Source organism: Chrysoperla carnea, chromosome 2, assembly GCF_905475395.1.
Source record: "Chrysoperla carnea chromosome 2, inChrCarn1.1, whole genome shotgun sequence".
Classification (NCBI taxonomy): Eukaryota; Metazoa; Arthropoda; class Insecta; order Neuroptera; family Chrysopidae; genus Chrysoperla; species Chrysoperla carnea.
The window spans coordinates 76061660-76083580 of NC_058338.1; the positions used below are offsets into that span (position 1 = coordinate 76061660).

A 21921-nucleotide genomic window follows, 5' to 3' on the forward strand; every position below is an offset into this window, starting at 1 on the left:
AAGGCATAAAAATAATTTGAAAAATTAATGGGTTTTTCTTTTACAGCATTTTCAAAATCACTCACTTCTCTGCTCCACACTGTACAGTATACACTGTATAATAGAGTCAGACGAGATGAGAGGCAGGTATTGGCTTTTATCATTACAAAACAGTATCGTAATTAAATTGAGGTAATTGAAAAAAAAAAAAAAAATTATATTTTCAATATTTTTGTTGTTGTCACCTTATTTTTTTAATTATTTAATATAAAAGAATTATATTTATTTTTATTTTTTGTAATTTTAAATTCATTTATTAAGTGTAATGCATCATTGAGTACGTTGATGTTTTTTTTATATTTGTTATTGTTCAAAAAGCTTTTTATAATAAGAGCTAGTGGAATTGAAAAAAAGATATTCTCGTGATTTGATCAACTGAAACACAAATAGGAACTTAGGTTATAGGTTTAAATATATGGAATATTTGAAATAGCAATTTCTTTTACCAAAATATTTTTTGAGGACTGGAGAAAGCTTACACGGACTTACATGAATCTTCATACAATTTCCATAAAGCCTTCTTTCGAACGGCATTGTTCATTTAATAAAGCTTTGGTTTCATCATTTTTCTTACTGTAAACGTTCTAATTACAGTGATATAATAAATTGTAACTCCATTGAAAAAGGGTAAGGTTTGGATCTGATATAGTTTTTTAAGAACCTAGGCCAGAAAGTTGCATTTCCTGACATATATTTACATCATCTACGCTGAGGCATCCAACATTTTAATCATGTGTTGAATATTATTTCTCTTAATCTTTTACCTTAAAATATGACCTTCCTGCTCGAGTTAACATCCGGAAATAACGACTTTTGTTGTTTGAATTTTTATGGCTCGGTAGCATAGTAACATTGTAGCTCGCAACAAAAGTCGCTCTTCCCCGAACTAAATGAGACTGGCAATACCTTACTTTCGGCTATAGGAGTAAAAGAAAAAATGTTTCGTTCTCAGGAGGCTATGGTACGCTAATAAGGAGGGTTTATTATTGAATTGCCAATGCACAGGTTGAGGAACCCATATCAAATATTGAATGTCAGGGAACAGGACAATGCGGTAAAGATGGGAAGATATATCAACGATATATTACAAGGGAAAGAGGGGCGATTGGTATAATTGTGTATAAGGAAGTGCTTATTAGACTGATTTATATTGATTATGTTATATAGAAAGGAACTGCGGTGTTCAAGGGTTTTATTGCAGGAATCGTTCAATGGGCTATTAAGATAAAAAAAATCGCGGAGTGCTATTAAATAAGAGGGTGGAAATTAAAGAAAGGGGTGAAAAAGTACCTCTTTGGTTTTTTCGAAATATGTAGTAGTAGTTTTTTCAAAATATGTAGTACTTTTGAAAAAAAAAAATTTTTCAACGCAACCCTTGCTCTTCTGAGATTGCGTGTTAGAAGAGTCTTAAACTAGATGCCAAAACCTTCCTTTTCTTTATAAATTTTTTTTTACTTTGAATAAATTAATAAAATCGATTATTTTCAGTTACTTTGAACGGTATTATAGTAGTGTTATAGTAGTGTTTCCATAGGTATTATAGTAGTGTTTCATGAGGAAATTTTGGTATAAATTGAAAGTCTTGGTATAACAATACAACAATGAAAAGTACACAAATTGTAAAATATTTTTGAAAACTGTTTTTATTTAAACGACATGAAACATAATCAATAAGGTTTTTTGTACAAACCAAGATATTTTTAATTGAATTATAAGTGATTTGCTGGTTCATATGCTGATTTCCATATGTCAGCTAGACACACCGATGAATGAAATCGATAAAACATTGTTAATGGTACTGTTAGATGACTAATAATTGTCCATAATACTTGTCCATAAAAATCGAATGCGTCACCTTGTAAATCATTCGATTTAACTTCGAACGTTTCAATTATCCACATTGCAACATTACATACAACTAAAAATGTAATTAATTCACGTCCAGGTTTTTCTAATCGTAATTGTTGTGAATTACTACATCGACGCAGTCCATCAATTATAAATGGTGTTTGTACTAAAATTTGTAAAACCTAAAAAAACAAGGAATTTAATTTGTATTCTACGAAAAGTGTTTTAATATGTATACAAGCGTAGTGTATATTTATAAACATGCATTTCATTTTAAGCAGCAGCAATTTATTGATAGAAGTAATTTAATTTTTAGAAAGTATTTATGAAAAGTATCGCTAAACACGAATATCGCCCCAGAATTGGTCTCCGAGGTACTTGGAACGCAAGATAAACGGTATTCCCGTCGTTAGGGAAATTAGTTATATAATCGGTGCAAACTCGTTACTTATCATTGCATTTCAAATTTACCGTAAATATACTAAATTCACAATTCGATTAATAGTGAGTTTTTGCACCAGGTACCTCAGAGACCAATTCTGATGCAATATTCGGGTTCAGCGACCACAAAAACCCCCGAGTAACACGTTTATAATCATTTTCATCACTATTAAACGAATTGTGAATTTCGTATATTTACGGTTAGTTTGAAAGGCAATTTAAACAAGTGAAAACGAACAATTGACTAAGTTTATTGTTGAAATAGCAAGTCTAGATAGTGTTGATGACCCAATCGTTTGTTTTTTTACGTCATGTAATTAAGAATAAATATCATCCACTCTTAGATAACCACACCTAATTTGTACCTAATTTGCCCCCTCGCCGGTAAACAGTGATGTTTACGAAAAAATGTTTCAAACACGAGTTGTTTATTTTTTTATAAGGAACTTTTTTACATTTAAACTTTTATTTTATCTCTAGCAGTTTACAAGATGGGTGGTCCAACGGATCCAAGACCCAGTTGACTTATGTTGCTCATTTACGAACTCGAAATTAGTTTTAATTTCCTGAACACGCTATAAAATTTCAACTTGATATGTCTTTTCGTTTTTGAGTTATCGTGTTGACAGACAGATAGACGGACAGACAGACGGAGAGACAGAGAACCGAAAACGGACTCAAACAATTGGGACTAAACTTAATATACCTTGTATATATTTCATATACATGGTATAATAAACTTAATATACCTTGTATATATTTCATATACATGGTATAAAAAGGCATATTATTTATGCAAATTGCATGTTCGTATAAATCAATTTAGGTCACAAAATTTCCAGACGCTGTGACGAATCGAATACCGAAAACCGCATTCAAAACCGATTTACTCTTCAAAACTTCTTTGCATCGTTTCTGCGATTGTAGAAATGTTTTTCAAATATTAGTTTTGCTTATCCAATATTTTTTTTGAAGAAGTTCATTTACAATACTGTTCTTTACAATATAAATTTTTAGCAGAAACTGTTATTCTTCCCCTTCTATAAATCCATTTCTAATTCTCCCATTTTATAATTGATTAAATTTTTCGAAAATCATAGTAGGAGGCAGAATAATTTAAAAAATTCAATCCATTCAAATTTAGCAACTTTTATTGTTTATGCGAAAAAATTTTATAGAGGGTGTGATCAGAAAATATAAATTAGGTATTGTGTGATTAGAATGACAAGTTAGTCTTTTACAGGATTAGCTGAAAAATGAATAGTTGTAGAAATACTTACATTTAGCATAATATTAACGATATTTATCATATTGCCAGCTCGAACTGCCGGCACAATACTAAAAATAGCATATAAAAAGAAGGCTGGTATACAAATGAATAGTAACAGATCATCTAGTAATGATATTGGATGCGGATTTATATCTAATTTTGATATTTGCCTGTATGCAGCCATACCAGAAATCGTCATCAAAATCAATAAAATTAATTCTGTAATTGTATTGATAAATAATCCATCATCGATAAATTCCCTTAAACAAAATATAAATTATTAAAGTAGATTTAATATATATACATATTCCCTTCACTGGTAGATAACTCAGAAGGGGTGGGGTGGTTTTTCTAAACAGCTTATACTATTTCAAACAGAATTAATTTAAGGTAGTACTATCGGTGATAGACTTTGCATTCAGAATTTAATGAAACTTGGCATAGTTGTCCATTATTATATCAAAATTAACCAGTTAAATTTTTAGGGTTCTTCAGAGAACTGAAAAAAATATTAAAAGATATTTTAACATTGATCCTTATGATAAATTACAGATTTTATTTTATTTCACAAAACACGACGCTCAGATTTTCAGTTCTCTGAAGGCCCCTAAAAATTAAACTGGTTAATTATGATATAATAATGGACAACTATGCCAAGTTTCATAAAATTCTAAATGCAAAGTCTATTACCGATACCGATTACCGATAGTACTATCTTAACGCTTAAATTACCAACTAGTTCACTTTCAAGAAGTCAAAGTACACTTGGCAACGCTCGATTACTTTCATGGTTTGCTAGAAATTCGTAACTTTTAATTTCATCGAAAGTACTCTGTGTTGCATAAAATTTCGTTTTCGCAATTACCTTTTTTGATATATATAAAAGTAGCATATCATTCCTTGCATTCTCACAAAAACCTAATATTAAAACTCACAAAAACCTAATATTATTGTGGTTAGAAAGACAAACGATAAAAATAATTTAAACTCAATGAAACAAAATTCTAGATATCACAACATTCGTCTGCGTAGGATAAAATATTCTGAATTGTCAAATTTGTTTAAGACTGTTCTATACACATTTTTGATTGGCGTGAAATCATTGTTTGATTAGCATGAAATTTTATGGTTTTCCAGACAAGAATAGTTAAAGTTACAATTGAATTTCAAGCACTCCGATTATACTCTTTTTCGATTTGAAATTTAGATTTGTTATAGGTATATTTTCATTGTTTATACTCAGGTAACTTTTCTTATTCTATTGTACCTGGATGTGAACAATGAAAAATTAACAGAATTTTCGAAAAATAAAAGTACCCAGGGCAGGTAGAATATGAATACCTATAACATATCAAAAAAAAAATCGATAAAGCAAAGGGTATAATCGCAGTGAATGAAATTCAATCGTAACTTTAACCATTCTTATCTGGAAAACCGCTTTTATTTATAAATTTTTTTCTACCAATGACTATTTAGAGGATTCTTAAAAAAATAAAAAGTTTCACGCCAAACAACCAATGATTTCATACCAATCAAAAATATTCCCAATGATGATTTATTTCCTTTTTAAGCAGGTATCCAAGGTCCACCAGATATGTATTTGTCTACAAGCCTCGGCGGGAGAATAAAGCCAATACAACTTAATTTTTTTGTTCGGCAATATACAAAAATCTATGATTGGCTGCAGCTTTTATAAAACTTATATGGCTAAAAATTATAGCATTGTCATATTATAACCTCGACATAGGAAACGGCATTTTAAAACGTCAAATAACAAACGATACTATGATAAATTTTGGAACGGCCGACTTTAATCTTTGTTTTAACATTGTTATAAACAGGTAACAATACGAAAAGGTATACATTTGTATATACTTCCTATATAGGTGGGTTATAGTAATTAGTTCTATTTCAAATTGAAATTTCAAACATAACATTTATTGTTAGTTTGTACGTTGCCACAAAGTATAAAACAATTATAAATTTCCATATAAATGAGAAGAGACTTTGACAATTTATAATCAAAAATTTTTTTACCAAAACTTTAACGAAATTCTCGTTCATCATTATTATATATCATGTCATTATTAAATGATATCGCAAAACATTTTGTGATAACATTGAATATCATCTATATAAGTTGAATGTACAGTGAAATGTCTTTAAAAATTGTTTTTCGTTTCAAATTGGGTTTTTTTTTTTTTTCATAAGAGAGCACGTAGAAACTTATACTTTAGGGGATAAATTGAAAGGCTTCGTTTTTCCTTCTAAGAATGAATCGAGTAACTTAACTATTAATCTACGCTTGTAGCAAAAAATATATATCAGATTTTCTTAACAATTTTTTTTAAAAGTGTTTTGACACTTGTTAAAATCATTTCTTAGTAATAAAGGGAAAACATTCTGGTAGGTAAAAAACTATTCAAAAACTTATGTTTTCTACCTTCGTGTTGAAATCGAAACATACTATTTCAAAAATTTTTTCAGGAATAGCGAAGATATTTTAATAAAAAAAATTTATCGCCCATCAATTTTTCTTTGTTCTAATTTTTCGTAAATCAAAAATATTTTAGAAATTCGCTTTTTGAAAGATAAAAACGCAAAAAAAAACGTATAAATATGTACGCTAAATATGTACTATTCCCGAATAATATAATAAAGTCTATTAGAAAAATATATTAAAACTAAAGCTGCGAATTTATGTTAAATCTTGGAAATTCGGTGGTTTTTGCTACAGAACGATTGTCCAATGGGATTGATTTTAATCAACGATCTCAATTTTCTTTAGATTCGCAAAACATTAATGTCCACAATTTTTCGAAATAGACCACCATAAGTGGATTTTTTTCAGACATATTAAAGTTCAAGAGTTCTTATTTGCTTTTCCAACTTGTTACATTGGTACTTTGTTGTGACATGTTTCGGATTCTGAATCTATTTTCAAAATGTGACCAATACTACAAATTTTGTATCTTTATTTCTTTAAAATTAAATTCAACAAAAAGAATTTGTTGAATTGTCAATTATTTTATTAAAAATATTTATGGAATGTCAATGTCAAATCATAAAATGTAAACGTAAAAAATGTATAAAGCAAAATAGGGGATAGTCCTGATGTCGAATTGGCCATATTACCCATAAAAATGTAAAACTAGACTTGATACCATGCGAAAATTTGAAAGTGAAATTAAAATTGATTAAAAAACGAAAAAGTTATAAGCAATCAAAGATTACATTCAAAATTTATCTCCTTTTAGCAAAACAATGTATGACGTCGCTATGTCTGAGTATCAATGTATGAGTATCTTCCTCTTTGTTTAATTAGGAAATTTAAGCGTTCATATCTTGCATACTAGTAAAGATTTTTAAAATCCAACTTCAATTTTCTATTCGTAAAGTGAGAATTCTATCTCTGAAGTTATAAAAAAAAATTTCGTTCAATCCCTCTTGAAATTGAAGTGTTATTTTATTTTCATAAAAACAATAATAGTAGATTTCCATAAATTACAGCTCTCTACAATAAATTAAATAAAATCGAGAACTTTTATTAATCTTATATTTCAATTTTATTGAAATCCTAAGAAAATCCATTTCACGATTTAACTGAAATAATAGCTCTGTTCTGATTTATCCAATTGTTTAAGCTCTAGAGTTTCACCTTTTTTCTGAATAGATTCCCTTATGCATTACCAACATTTTAAAGAAGTTTCTTTGTAAATACGTATACATGTAATGTTAAATACATATTTTACAAACATTAATGACTCTCAAGGGTTGTTTAAAGTTTTCAATAAGTATGATATGAATGAAGAAAATTGGTATCCATTACAAAAGCATCAAATTTAATCATCAAAATTTTACAATAGTTTCATATTAATAATTATAATAATAATACACGGTATGAATAGTACCATATCTCTCCATTTCAAATAATATTTGTTCAATTAATTTTTTAATAGTTTTAATGAAATTAATTGTTGTAATTTTTTATTTTCATAAAATATTTGTATAAAAATTTAAAAAAGTTTTTTGTTAATTACACGTAATGAACCGGTTAATTTGCCTCTAAGATAGTGTTATTTAAGCCTATTAGATATATATATATTTTTTTTTTGGAGGATGTGTAAGTACATTTGTGTTCGCCGATAACCCAGAGACGGTTCAACACTTGGAATACAACATTCGTCGGGTTAACGGCGAAATACTACCGCAATTGTGTAAATAGAATATCCAGATTTCGGCCACATGATTGAAACCATAATAAAATATTAAACGCAAAAATTTACCGTTCAAGGATGCCTTTCATTGGTATTGATAATATTTTTCTTTGTTTTATTTTAATTTTGAGTTGGCAATCTCTAATAAAATATCCGTTTTAATTGAATCAAAAATGCCATTCCCGACAATTGAAACAACGGTTGCACGACAACTTAAAAATTTCAATGAATAAACTGACACAGGACAAAGGCACACATAATGGCTATTCTAGTTCGTCTGGTAGGGAGGTAGTACTTTAACCAAAACCAAAACCAGAACCGATGCTCTAAAGGAAAGGACTATACTATTATTTTTAGATTAATTCAAGCATTATAGGCAGTCTATACCACAAGGAAAGTAGAATTTTTATTCATTCCAGCATCAACTAACTTATTAAACTTGTTTGTTGTTTTTTAGACCATCTACAAGCGAACAAGGTACTTACATTCAAATTAATTGCAAACAATATATTTTCTGAAGTTCAAATATTTTTTTCTGGAATTTTAAATGAATACAGGGCAATATAAAATCAAAACCCAACTTGAAAGTCGCTATTGGTCAACACATTCAGAGAAACCGGGATGTGAATTTCGCTGGAAAAATACATTCCCGGACTCTTATGGTCGCAACGGCTAGCACCTCGGCCAACAAGTTTCGTAGTCGTCCGAGAATGTGTTGCTTTTCCTATTAAAAATACTACCATAAACTTACTCATTTGAGATTGCGAGAAAAAATAGAATGATGCTAATTAAAGAACTGACTAAAATGATAATTCCAGCAAATAATCCTTTATTTGATGAATGACAGTCAGCGTGTATGACTAAATTACTTGTAAATCCATTTTCGGCAGTCAATGGTGGTGGATTTGAACATCCTTTTCTGTCTGAGTCATTTTGGTTTTCAATACAATAACCAATATTCCTCCATATTATATACAAAACTCCAACTGTAACAAATAAAAATTTTAAATCATCTCCAAATTCTACGCCAGTATACAGAATGGACTATAGGAATCTGATAGAAAAGTAATCCAACAGGAAAATATAAAAAATTAAAAACAATATATGGTACAATATTCATTCAAAAAAATCCACCATGGTTCTCGAGATATCAATTTCAAAATGCTTAAATTTAAAAGCAGATGGGTTGAAAACGATGAATCTTGAAAAACAAAGAATATCCGTTCAAAAAAAATAAATACAATTTTAAGAAAATATGATTTTTTCCCTAATTTTTAAGTAAACTTTGTTTCAATATAATTTGAACCTGGTGAAAACGATGTCACAGGCCAAAATTCGATCTAAATCACGACTTTCGAGATACCAGCTTCTTCTATCTTGCAAAAGACAGATATATCCTTGAAGTAATTACGATTTTCGTGATTTTTTGGTCAAAACTTTCATTGCAATTAAAATTTAAAAGTAAAATGAATTAGGGCTTTCGAGATATCATCTTCATTCAAGCAATACCGTAGTCAAAATAAAAAAAGACTCAAGATTTTTTTTTTTGGTAGATGGTCCTAGACGCCCGTCAAGGCTGCCTTAATGGTAAATGCGGTAACATCGTATCTTGAAATTGGTTGACAATACATACAAAATAAATTCGATGATTGTAATTTTTGGGTCTTTTAATTCTTTTTTTTACATTTTTTATTTACTAGGGTAGTAATTGCTTGGTTATCGAAGTTAACCTGTAGCTTCGTAAAAAAAGTAAAGTTAAGTACTTACCAATCAAAATACTATATTCAACAGTAAATGGATACAAATATGGAGAAATATTTTCGTAAATTTGATTGATACCCAAAAATTTATTAAAACAGTGATCATCACTCGTAGCTGCAGATAATGATTTATTAAAAATATTAGAAAATATATTTTGATCCGTATTTTCTCGATATTGTATCATTACAGGTAACGCAATTGGTACATCTTGGTAATCATCACTGACAAATGTTGCCTCCGCTATACGACGTTGTGATACAGCTGTTTCATGCATTTTATTCTTATAATAGTGATGGGTAAATGAATCCATAGTCTCACGTAATATTGTCCATATCCAAAAACATAAGCTAGATGCAATACAATGCATCATTCCAAATCGAGCCAAATCAGTGTTACGATTTATAATCACCTGTATTACGATAAACAATCAATAGACAAGCGAGCAAGTATTTTGAAATATTAAAAAATTAAGATAAAAATTTATTTTAAAAAAAAGTTCATTAGTTGATTTCATACAATGAGAAAATCACAGGAAATGAATTTATTTTTGGTTCTATTAAAATGACCTATTTGTAGGTATTTTATTAACATCTTTATTATATGAAGTGTTACGCTACTACGAAATTGATATTATATGTAAATTTTCATTTTAAAAAAACTAGGTTAAAAAATTCATTGTGATGACTCAAAAAGATAAAATAAAAGCAGGCTCTAAATAGAGTTGAATTGAGAATTGAATCTTGTTCAGAAAAGCTTAAAGATTACTATTCCTAATGTTTTCAAAAATCCTATTGGTCCAACTTTTTTTACTCCTCCTTCTCCATAGAAACAATCAGATGTCAAATAAAGCCATCCGAGATTTTTTAGGTAATTTTTCGTCAAAAACGCTCCTTGTTGATTTTTTCCTAAAATTCACCTCTTTTGAGTTATTAACAGTTTAATGTTTGGAAAAACAAAAAGATTATTTTCAAAGTGGAAAAATATAGCTAATAAATTAAATTTTTGAGATTTTCAAAATCTTAAAGCTATCTTTGAACATATTTTATAAAGTTCCGAAGAGTAATAACTGATTGTTTGATTCTAAAGCCTCAATGTTTAGTTGTTAAAAGTTATATTCGACATAAGTCTACGATTGGCTATTGGGCTGAATAGAAACATTCTGAACCCTTCCTTGAACAACTCAACTATATGTTTATGATATCACAAATTTTATTCCTATATTATAAATACCGTTTTTAAGGGTGACTTAAAAAGAGTCTTTTTACTTAGTATAACAAGTTATTAAAAGTAGACACTTCTTAGGCCCTCTAAATGTCAATCTAACAATCTGAGATGGTTTCCAGAAACAAGTTAAACAATCTATTCAAGCGTCCTGATCGGCCACTAAATAATTATATGATCCCAAAAAATATAAGAGAAAGTCTTAAGGTATGTATATGAACCTGTTGATTTAATTTATAACGTTCATTAACTTAAAATTAAAAAACAAAATAGTCTGATGTAAATATATAAAAATAAAAATATAAAGAATTCACGACAATTTTCGTCCGCCTAGAAGGGCAGACAGACTGTTTGTTATTATCTACATAGTGCTATAGAAGACAAAATAATAGTTTGGAATTACTATTACGGGTACTCGATGACAAAGCCTGCATACATCTACAAAAAAATGTGTTATTTAATAGCTTAGATTAGCTATAACACCATACTTGATATTTTGCGAATCTGTTGAAGAATCAAATTAGACTTTTTAAGCCAGAGAAAGACACCCAATAGTTTTTACAAAATAGTGCATTAATACTTACATTTGAATACTTAAATATGAAATATAATTGTAAAAATGAATAAACTGGATACACAATATCCAATATAACTGTGGGAATATTCACACATGAATAACTATTATCAGTATTTTTCATGTTGTTGCCATTTTTTGTTAAAAGTACAATTTGATATCCTAACAATAATCCACTATGAATTAAATGACCCAAACAGAAACCTGTAAAAAAAATGTTAATAACTATAATTCTAATAATTTCTTTATTGTTGGGGAGCGCCAATTAACTACGTGTCTCAATTTCAGTCACTGTGGAACCCCTTTTCCCTTCATGTTTCCTATCGTAATCTTTAGTTCGACCTCCCCCCATCCGAGGGAACGTAATTTTTATATTATCAAGTCAGGAACACATTTTGAATTTCTGTATCTTGCTAAATCTATAGAAGCCGTACAATATATGACTACAAGACACGTGCATACGGCATTGTAAGAATACAGGGCTCTGAAAATATAAGAGTACCTAGCCAATGTTTGAAATTAAATATTCATACATCAAAACTTAACCTGCAAATTAATTTAATTGCGCGAAGAAAAAAGTATCAAGAAAATTAGTTAGTGGTAGTTTGATTTCATTACCACTCTTCCTAGTGTAAGATCCCAATTAGGATGGACCTTCAGTCATCTGTTTACCGAATGAAAGTTATTTTTTATAAAATATAAAATGTTAACAAATATCCCTGCAATGGGTTGCCTAAAAAAATGTGGTCAAGACTACTTTTAGTGAAAATATAAATAGTAAAATTTTTTGAAATTTTTGACTGACTTGCATATGTAACGAATTTTGATCTACTCGAAAGTAAAAGCCATAAAGAATATGCAGCAGTTAGGCTGCCTGCCTCTTTTCGTTCACTATTATCGCATTTATACAGGTTGTGAATAGTAATTTCGTTCATCTCTTAATTCATTGACTCGTATATCTAAATAAAGATAACTTTATTGCAAATACGGTGCTTTACGATTGCCCACAAAATATCAGTCAAAAAAAAAGTTTACAAGCTTTCCAAGTTTTGATATTTTTATTAAAAGTTGTCTTTACCATATTTTTTTAGGCAGCCCACTACAGGGATATTTGTAAATATTTTACATTTCATAAAAAATAACTTTCATTCGGAAAACAGATGGGTGAAAGTTGACCTTAATTCGGATCTTGTACTATTCTTTTCACAGCTCAGCGAAGATATTGAACTAATCCCTCCCCCTCCCCGACCCTTTTGAACGGACCGCGATGATTATGAGCGCACCCTTGACTGAGTTAAATTTTGGGAACAATACTTAAAAAGGTGCGAATAAAAGTCGTATGATGTCAAAATACACTGGAACTTGGAGTTCCGAAAAATGAATTTAGATATCTGAAACAAGCCTTTTAAATTCGAGTTTTAACGTTTGTTTGTTAGAACATAACTTTTGGACGGACTGAACAAAGGATTTTTTTGGCAAAAACAAATTTGTCATAGTTCTCGTCGATGGTACATCAAATCAAATCAAATAGTCATTCGTTACAGCATAATTTATTTTCAGCAGTGGTGGATTTACACTAGGGGCAGTCGGGGCTAGTGCCCAGGGCGGCAAATTTTCTAGGGCGGCAAAATTTGGAATGTGAGAAAATATTTTCTATACAATATATAATTAACTAATTCTTTTAAATAAACATTTTATTTTTCAAGAAATATAATTTATGCATTATGTATCAAATCAAAATTTTGTATATTATAATATGGGAAATTTAAGTGAAAACTATTAAAATAGTTTAATTAATTTATTTCCATAAAGGTTTGCAAAAATAAAATTTGATATTTTTATTTTCTGGAATTGATAAATTAATATACTTTTTTTGAAGAATTAAAAATATTTTCAAATTATGTATGTCTTTTTGATAACAGAAACTTTAATTGATCAATGAATTTTCCTAAAATTGGAGAATTATCAAATAATACTAATTAATTTTAATTTAAAAGAACAGTAATAAATAATATGTAATACATAATAAATTTTCTGCAATTAATTAGTTATTCTAATTTTTAAAAAATAAGATATCAAAACTATTAAAATAAAATTTCAGTCATAGGGCGGCATTTTCTAAAGTGCCCCAGGGCGGCAGAAATTTAAATCCGGCCCTGTTATTTTGGGCGTATACGTTTGTCCAAATGTGGTTGTAAGTAAGTTTTAAAAAAAAATTCCCCTTTTCTTGGCTGTTGTTTTTATAGAAATCGATTTAATATGCGCTGACACATAGAGGAGAATATCTATATAAAAAAAAAAAGTGTTAAAAATAATTACCAGCAGCTCCAGTTTTTAGATAAAAACTTCCCGAATGTCGACCTGAATCAAAACAGTAATCATGTTTTTGATGTCGCTGTTGATATTGTTGTAAAGATGATAATATAGACGATGAATTTTGAATAGAATTTATAGACGGTGGTGAAAAATATTCACAAGTTGGTGATGTCGTAGAACATGTAGATGTTGAAGAAGTATTAAATAAAAGGGTAGTAAAACCAGCAGTGTGTTCACATCTTCGATCAAAAGCCCTTGTTACCTCCACCAATTTGACTTTATTTAAATATAATCTTATATCTACATATAAATATACCACATAACAGAATCCAATCAGGATAAGGTATATACTGAAAGTCTTATATAAAATAAATAAGTTAATTTAAAAAATAAATGATAAAAAAGAATTTATTTTTATACAATATGTCTTTCAAATTGTTGAAAACGGGGTATAAATAAGGCCTATGATAAAAGATAACTTATTTTCTTATAAAATATTAATAAATAAATCATAACATAGGCCGTCATTTGTATCAAATACTATATTTGCAGCTTTTACTTTCAATAAATCATGAATAATCAATAAATATTCATATAAATTACGAAAAATTCACATATCTGATCATTTGTGATGCACAATGTCAATAATTAAATGAATATTCTACTAATTTTAAAACCAACGTGTATAGATAGCTTTTTCTCATTTGAACATGAAACATGACTTCCAACTTAATTTTTACATTAATTTGTATGGTATGAATTTTTTAAAGAAATTATTATAGCTAAAAAAAAAGTTTTACTAAAAAAATACTTTTTAAGAAACAAGCTTTTATTGTTCTAAAAAATAAAAAAGCCGAGCGTGAATCACACATACTCGACTACAATAAAAGTTTGTTCCTTAAAAAGTATTTTTTATTGAAATTTTTTATTTAAAACTAAAAAACTGTATATCAAATTTAGTGAAAGCGATTGGAAAATAATGTTTTTTTTTTTTTTTTTTTTTTGAAAGTTTACTAAAAATTACTGAGAAAAAATAAAAATAATTGATTTTTAATGTGTATATATGTTACAATTTCAAATAGATTTTAAAAGCTAAACTATAAATTTAAACGGCAATGACATCAAAAAGTCGCTTTCGTAACGCCACCGCACAATGGTTTTGGATGATTGATCTCTTGGCTGACATTCACTATACATATTATACGTACTTTTCCATAGAAACAAGCCGAAAAATGTGAATTTAGCGTGATTTCGATTACCTTACAGCCTCAACGGTCGTAAATATGTCACTACCTTTTTTTTCAAAAATATAACTATTTTTTATTAAATATAAATAAAAAATGGTATTATTAATTTAAAAAGAGTTTGGGTGTAGCTAGCCAAGATATGAAGAAATGAGATAAAACTAGGTTGAAATAGTGCTTTGATTAGGTTTCGTTGAAAGCCTCATTAAGAGATAGACAATCTCTCGGAATTTTAGATAATTATACCGCTCTTTATTGAAAATAAATAAATAAAATTCTCTTGAATGGAATGATACACAATTTTTTAGTGGCAATAGTTTTTGTTTGCATTATCACCCTGATAATAAATATCTATCTAGCGACAACATATTTTCTATTTGGCCAGAATATGCTGTGGGTGGACAAGGTAGGTATATAGGAGGAAGAAAAATAGAAACATAGTACAAGGTGCTGCTTTAGGTTAGAATGTCTCTATGGAAGCGATGAAAGTTTTGTCTGACAGCAGGTCGCCGATACAAACCTTTCTTTTGCCTGATAGCCACTAGACATTGGACTATCGTTTAGCCAAGAGAAATTAATTACTTCCAAAGAAATTGACGCGATTGAATTTGAGTAATAGCCCGTTACGTACAGAAATTTTCTTTTAATAGTTATATTGGGTTGTCATAAATAATAATGGTTAATCACGACTATATTATTTTGGAAGTACTTATAAACAAATATACAGAAATATATATAAAACTCAAATCAAACTAAATTATTATACTTTGTCTTTTTATGGTATTTCCAGCATGGTATTTGCAGTTTCTATGTTAAAGCAATGGTACAATTTTTTTTTCGACAGAATTTAACGAAAAATTAAATTTAAGAATTTAATAATGCTTACTATTATTTCCCAAAGTTTCAGAAATTTTGACCGTTTAAAATGGGAAATAATTATGCCAACGTCCCAATTTCGATCAATTTACGTCAAAATTAATATCTCGAAAGTGAAAATTAATTTCTAAATTTTTTTTTTAGAATTGTATTGTATAAACATTTTTTTCTACTTTTTCTTCAATATATAATAATATCATAAAAAATAGTTGGAGAGACCGGACATTTTACATGCTTTAAATGGGACATGACCCTCAAAATCGCGAACTTTGTCTTTAAATATCTCGCGATCTAAACGGTCAAAAATTATGAAATTTTAGGAATTCATAAATAAAGCTATTATAAACCCGAGAAAAAAAATTCGGCCAAATCTGTCGAAAAGTGATTTCATGCTGGTACTACCTTATGTTCAATTGCAATTTTTATAACAGTTTTATATATGATGTAATTTACACTGCATAATAGTTAGACCGAAAATTATATTTAATTTTGAAATAAAATTCAATTATTATTAAGGTTTTAGTTTTATTAAAATTTATTTTTGTTTATTAAAAGTTTCCTTTTTTGTAAAGGATAAATTCCTGATAACAACATTTCGTTAATAGGTTTTAGCTCCCTAAGGTCTATATTCAAACAGTTTTTTGTTTCGCATGTTCAGTATTTTGTTTCGATTTTTTCAGAATGGCTGGTATATGGATGGCATTTGGAATAATAAATAAATATGATTTATAATTTTTTGTACTTTCGAAATTTTTTTGTATATGATCAGTTTTGGTATTAATAATAATTCCCCTTTTCAAACAATGGCAATGTCTATATATTATAAATGTGAAAGCAAGGATATTTGTTTGTTTGTTTGTTACGCTTTCACGCAAAAACTAGCGAATGTTTTTTAATGAAACTGTACAGCAATATAGCTCATACATCAGAATAACACATGAGCTATTATTTATAATGATAGTTAAAAAAAAAATTAAATTTAATCTGACATTTACTATTTTAAATTTTTACAGAAATCTTTAATTTATTGTTCAAATTGAAGATCATAGATGTAGCAGATCTATGATCAAGATTTTGGACTTTAAATTAAAGATTTGTGTAAAAAATATAAAATAGTAAATGCCAAACCATAGTCACTTCTGATATACCCAATGAATTATGACTATTTTACAATTTAAAAAAATTGAAAATTGTGCATATCTTTTAGGTGTGTAACACAATCCCTTCAAGTGTTATGGGAGAGTTATAAGTGAAATCAATAAAGGTGGAGGGTATAAAGCGTTGGTTTGTACTTCTAGGCCCAGTGATGCAGGCGGGTATCAATCTAGTAATAAATTTAATTCTGATAGCAGATTTACTTTAAGGTAGTACCAGCATGAAATCACTTTTCGACAGATTTGGCCGAATTTTTTTTCTCGGGTTTATAATAGCTTTATTTATGAATTCCTAAAATTTCATAATTTTTGGCCGTTTAGATCGCGAGATATTTAAAGACAAAGTTCGCGATTTTGAGGGTCATGTCCCATTTAAAGCATGTAAAATGTCCGGTCTCTCCAACTATTTTTTATGATATTATTATATATTGAAGAAAAAGTAGAAAAAAATGTTTATACAATACAATTCTAAAAAAAAAATTTAGAAATTAATTTTCACTTTCGAGATATTAATTTTGACGTAAATTGATCGAAATTGGGACGTTGGCATAATTATTTCCCATTTTAAACGGTCAAAATTTCTGAAACTTTGGGAAATAATAGTAAGCGTTATTAAATTCTTTAATTTAATTTTTCGTTAAATTCTGTCGAAAAAAAAATTGTACCATTGCTTTAACATAGAAACTGCAAATACCATGCTGGAACTACGTTAAAGCAAATCAAGAAAGGGTACGTTTTGAAAAAATATGAAATTATATGAATTCACTGAATGCACATTAAGTGAATGCATAGGTCGAGAGGCATGGCATATTTTGGCAACTTCTTTCGAATTCTAGTGGTTAAGTTGGTTATTGCGTAAACAATTCCGTACGCGGTATGCCTAGCGCATTCTGCCGCCAAAACAAAATAATAATTTAACTAATAGTGGAGGATGTGTCCTCATGACTATATTATTTTGGAAGTACTTATAAACAAATATATGTATATTCGTTGTGTGCGTAGTCATGGTAGGGGTAATAAAATCGATGCCAGCGCTTTAAGTGAAAAATTTTGGAGATAAAGTGGGCTGTTATGACTAATTTGCAATTATTTACATGTTAATGATATAGAAACTGTCAAATTAAAATGATTGAAAAACACTAATTAATTAAACTTAATGCATTAAAAATTGTGAAAATAAGAAATCAAATTGTACAAATATTATTTTTCAAATGTTAATTATCGTAATTATTTATTTAAATTTGTGAAACAAGAATATTAAATTTTAAATATAAGTTTTCAATGCAATCCACACAATTATATATGCATCCATTAATTCTATAATTAAAGTAGTGTATCGTTCTCATGGAAACGAAATTCACGCTCGGAGCGAATACAGAAATATATATAAAACTCAAATCAAACTAAATTATTATACTTTGTCTTTTTATGTTCCCTTCGATATTAAAAGAGCCTTGCAATTTTTATACCAGTTTTATATTTGATGTAATTCACACTGCATAATAATTAGACCAAAACTTCATATCAAAATTTATTTTTGTTTATTAAAAGTTTCTTTTTTTGTAAAAGATGAATATTAACCTGATAACAACATTTCGTTTATAGATATTAGTTTGTTTTATAAGCTCCCTAAGGTCTTTATGCAAACAGTTTTTTGTTTTCTTATTCAAAAAATGATTTTTTTGTTCCGAATAATGTGGCTGGTATAAATGGATGGCATTTTGAATAATATATATGCACTTTCCAGAATTATTTTGTATTTGATCTATTTTGATATTCATAATAATTATCCATTACAAGGATCGCGTGTTGGAAGAAAACGGATATTATTTTTGGATTAACCACACTGATAAACATTTAATTCAAATATTTTGTCATTTGAATATCGTCCATAAAAGCCTCTAAAAGAAAAGTCTTCGGGTGTAGTAACTTGTAGGAAAAATTGTAGGAAGGATTTTTGCAACCGCTTTTCAAATTTGTACCCTTGTAAAAGGACTTGCCGTAAACATACGAAAACTTTTCAATTAAATTTATAGATTTTTTCAAAATAATGTGGTACATACCTCTGCTATGGATGTGTTTTGTAAAATAATGTCACTAATATAAATGACGACTCCTAAAGTTACCACAAAAACACAATAAATACTGCTCAAGATTGTTGTTAATTGAGACCTGAAATTTAAACTTATAAAAGTTATATACTCGATTTAATAAATGGCTAAGGATTTCATATAATCCAACTTATGGATTGTAATAAGGTAGACACAAATTTGAGAGCTTCCCTTTCTCGCTTCTGTCGGAGAGAATTGAAAAGTGTACCAATATTGACTAAGCTGGGGAAAATATGGGATTGAAGTCCGTGGATAAAATTTTTACTAATTTGACATTTGTTCTTAATTCACTTAACATCCACATACTTCAAATATATTTTGTGGATATCGCGGTATTTTTATTTGTAGATAACTGCTATATTTCCTGAGTAAATTAATCCTTCATTTCAACATTTTACCAATTTCATCTTAGCGTAGGATTTACTCAATAAGCTGAACTGGAAAAAGTCTCTTACAAAGAATCAGTCAAAGAAAATAAAGAAATTTTTCATCAGTCGATTTACTTTTCAACTCTTTTGAGGCAAAAGCGACTTGTATTTATCTTACGGTACAATTGATATTCACTTACCGAAATTTTTTAGTTTTTTGTTCATTGGTCAAAATTTGTAAATTATGATTAGTTTTTAAATGACTTTTATGTGTGCTATTATTTCGTTTATGTGAATCATAGACAATAGATTCATAATTGATATAATTTGTTAAGCTACGATCATTAATTGCAGCTGATGAACAATTATTATTATAATTTCTATAATCAGGTGCTGATGCTGACACTATGGGTATATCGTTTGATGCTTGTAAATTATTTTTTAATACTTTAAAGACTGAAAGTGCTGAAAAATAAAACAAAACATACGCTTAAAGAGTCTTTTCACTTAAAAAAAGATGATATTTCTATTTTGTTATTTTATTTTTTTTATTTTGCTTTTAAGTATTATTTAAGTGTTGAGAATGCACTTCAAAAACTTTAAAGCAATTGTATTACTTTGATTAGTAAAGCAAAAAATTGTATTACTTTTGAAGTCTCTATCTCTATATCTATCTCTATCTCTATATATTATAAATGCGAATTAAGTGAAAGTTAGGATGTTTGTTTGTTACGTATTCACGCTAGAACTAGCGAATGATTTTTAATGCATCTGTAAAGCAATATAGCTCATACTTCAGAATAACACATGAGCTATAATTTTTAAAGGTATATTTAAATAAAATAAAATTTAATCTGACATTTAGTATTTTAAATTCTTACAGAAATCTGTAATTTATGGTTCAAAATTATGATTATAATCATCATTTTGAACCATAAATTAAAGTATTCTGTAAAAATTTTAAATAGTAAATGTCAAACCATTCCTGGCCAACTTTTCTGATATACTCAATGAATTATGATTATTTTACATTTAACAAAATTGAAAACTGTGCACATCAAGAGAGGTAGACGCTATAAAGAGGTGTTTATCACTTTTAGATCCAGCGAAACGAGCGGGTATCAGACTAGTATATAAATTTATGAGTAAAAGGGTGCTATTTAACTCGCGTAATAATAATCACTTCTAAAATAATTAAAAGCTTAAAAAACAGGAACCAGTGGAAGAGGTAGTAACTTACAAAGGCCGCATCATTGAAAATTATGAATTCTGTCGCATGGTTCTGGTCTCTTCACTTTATTTCGTTGGATAAAACACTATGGCGAATAATATGCGAAACAGGTATTATTTTTCATGCGACCATTAAAATACGTAGGTATGCATAAACCAAATAATATATTAGAACAAATGGTTCGTGTAATCTAAAGATAATGATGAAATATTGAAACATAGAAATATTCTTTTCCTCTTAAAAGTATAATCATAACAAAATGAAGAAATGATAGTCGCATCAATGAATGTTTTTAGTCGGGGGTCCCCAATGACAGCTCCGATTTTGATGATTTTTTTTTTCAAAATGATTTTTTTTTTTGTATATTATTTAAAATCTGAAACATTTCAAATGGGTGAAGTTTTCTGGAGGGGGAATAGGTAATGTCGTGGCTGATATATCGACGCACAGTCTGAATCGCTAATGAGAGAAGTTTGGGATTTCGAGAAGATATTAATTTTATACTGCAAGTGTCACATTAGAAAGGATTTTCGAAATTCATCCCCCAAAAGAATGTAATGGGAGATGAAAGTTTGTATGAAAATGCATCTAGTCATTTTTGAGTTCACTACTTAACCGATTTTAAAAGTTCTTCAATCATTTTGGAAAAAGAAAAGTCATCAAAATCGGAGCTGTCATTGAGGACTCTTTAAGAATGGCTATTTTATGTATTCTTTTATCCGATTATAATTTCTATAAAACTGATTTTTTTCGTGTAGGGCTCATTTTATCGTAGTTTAAAAGTGAACAAATATATATTATAAAAAAAAATGTAAGCCTTTTGAATCAAAATAAAGTAATTACCAGAAACTTTTTCATAAAAACATTCCTTAAAATACACTGGGCTTATCCTACAGTGTCTTTAAACATTCATAATTTAAACTTTATCTTAAATTTAAAGAAATAATCTATTTGTGTGTATATCGTAAATATAATTATACAAATTTAAAGTTTAATTTAATGACTTAAGAATTTGATGACGAAAATTTTTTCGTATGGCAGGTATCAAAAAACGCCTCCCAATTTTGGATAACCAAATTTTCAAGTGTAGCATAGCCTTTTAACTGTCTAAAAGCCAGTTAACACTTTAAATTGGAAAGTTGATTCTCATAATAAAAACATTTTTTCGAAAATCGTTAGCTTTCAGCAAAATATGTCATTATTGATCTTATTGTCCATAATAACTTTTTTCTAAAGCTAACGTATTTTTT

The 21921-nt window shown here is 28.4% G+C and overlaps 1 protein-coding gene across 1 annotated transcript; it reads right to left on the reverse strand.

Moving 5' to 3' along the window:
• Positions 1 to 1664: 1664 nt before the first annotated feature.
• On the reverse strand, positions 1665 to 20691 carry LOC123292928 (proton channel OtopLc-like). The gene is made up of 9 exons (XM_044873642.1): positions 20681 to 20691; positions 19025 to 19133; positions 13691 to 14045; positions 11382 to 11575; positions 9823 to 9985; positions 9583 to 9690; positions 8567 to 8801; positions 3609 to 3858; positions 1665 to 2069 (listed from the first exon to the last, which is right to left on the reverse strand). The coding sequence occupies exons 1-9, from the start codon at positions 20689 to 20691 to the stop codon at positions 1749 to 1751; spliced, it is 1746 nt and encodes a 581-aa protein (XP_044729577.1). The 3' UTR covers positions 1665 to 1748.
• Positions 20692 to 21921: the final 1230 nt, after the last annotated feature.

Excerpts from the sequence above, each read along its gene's own strand:
- LOC123292928 (XM_044873642.1), bottom strand. Across the intron at positions 11,576-13,690 it reads TCTAAAAACTGGAGCTGCTG|GTTTCTGTTTGGGTCATTTA; the intron begins GTAATTATTTTT and ends TTTTTTTTACAG. Across the intron at positions 2,070-3,608 it reads TCGTTAATATTATGCTAAAT|GTTTTACAAATTTTAGTACA; the intron begins GTAAGTATTTCT and ends TTGTTTTTTTAG.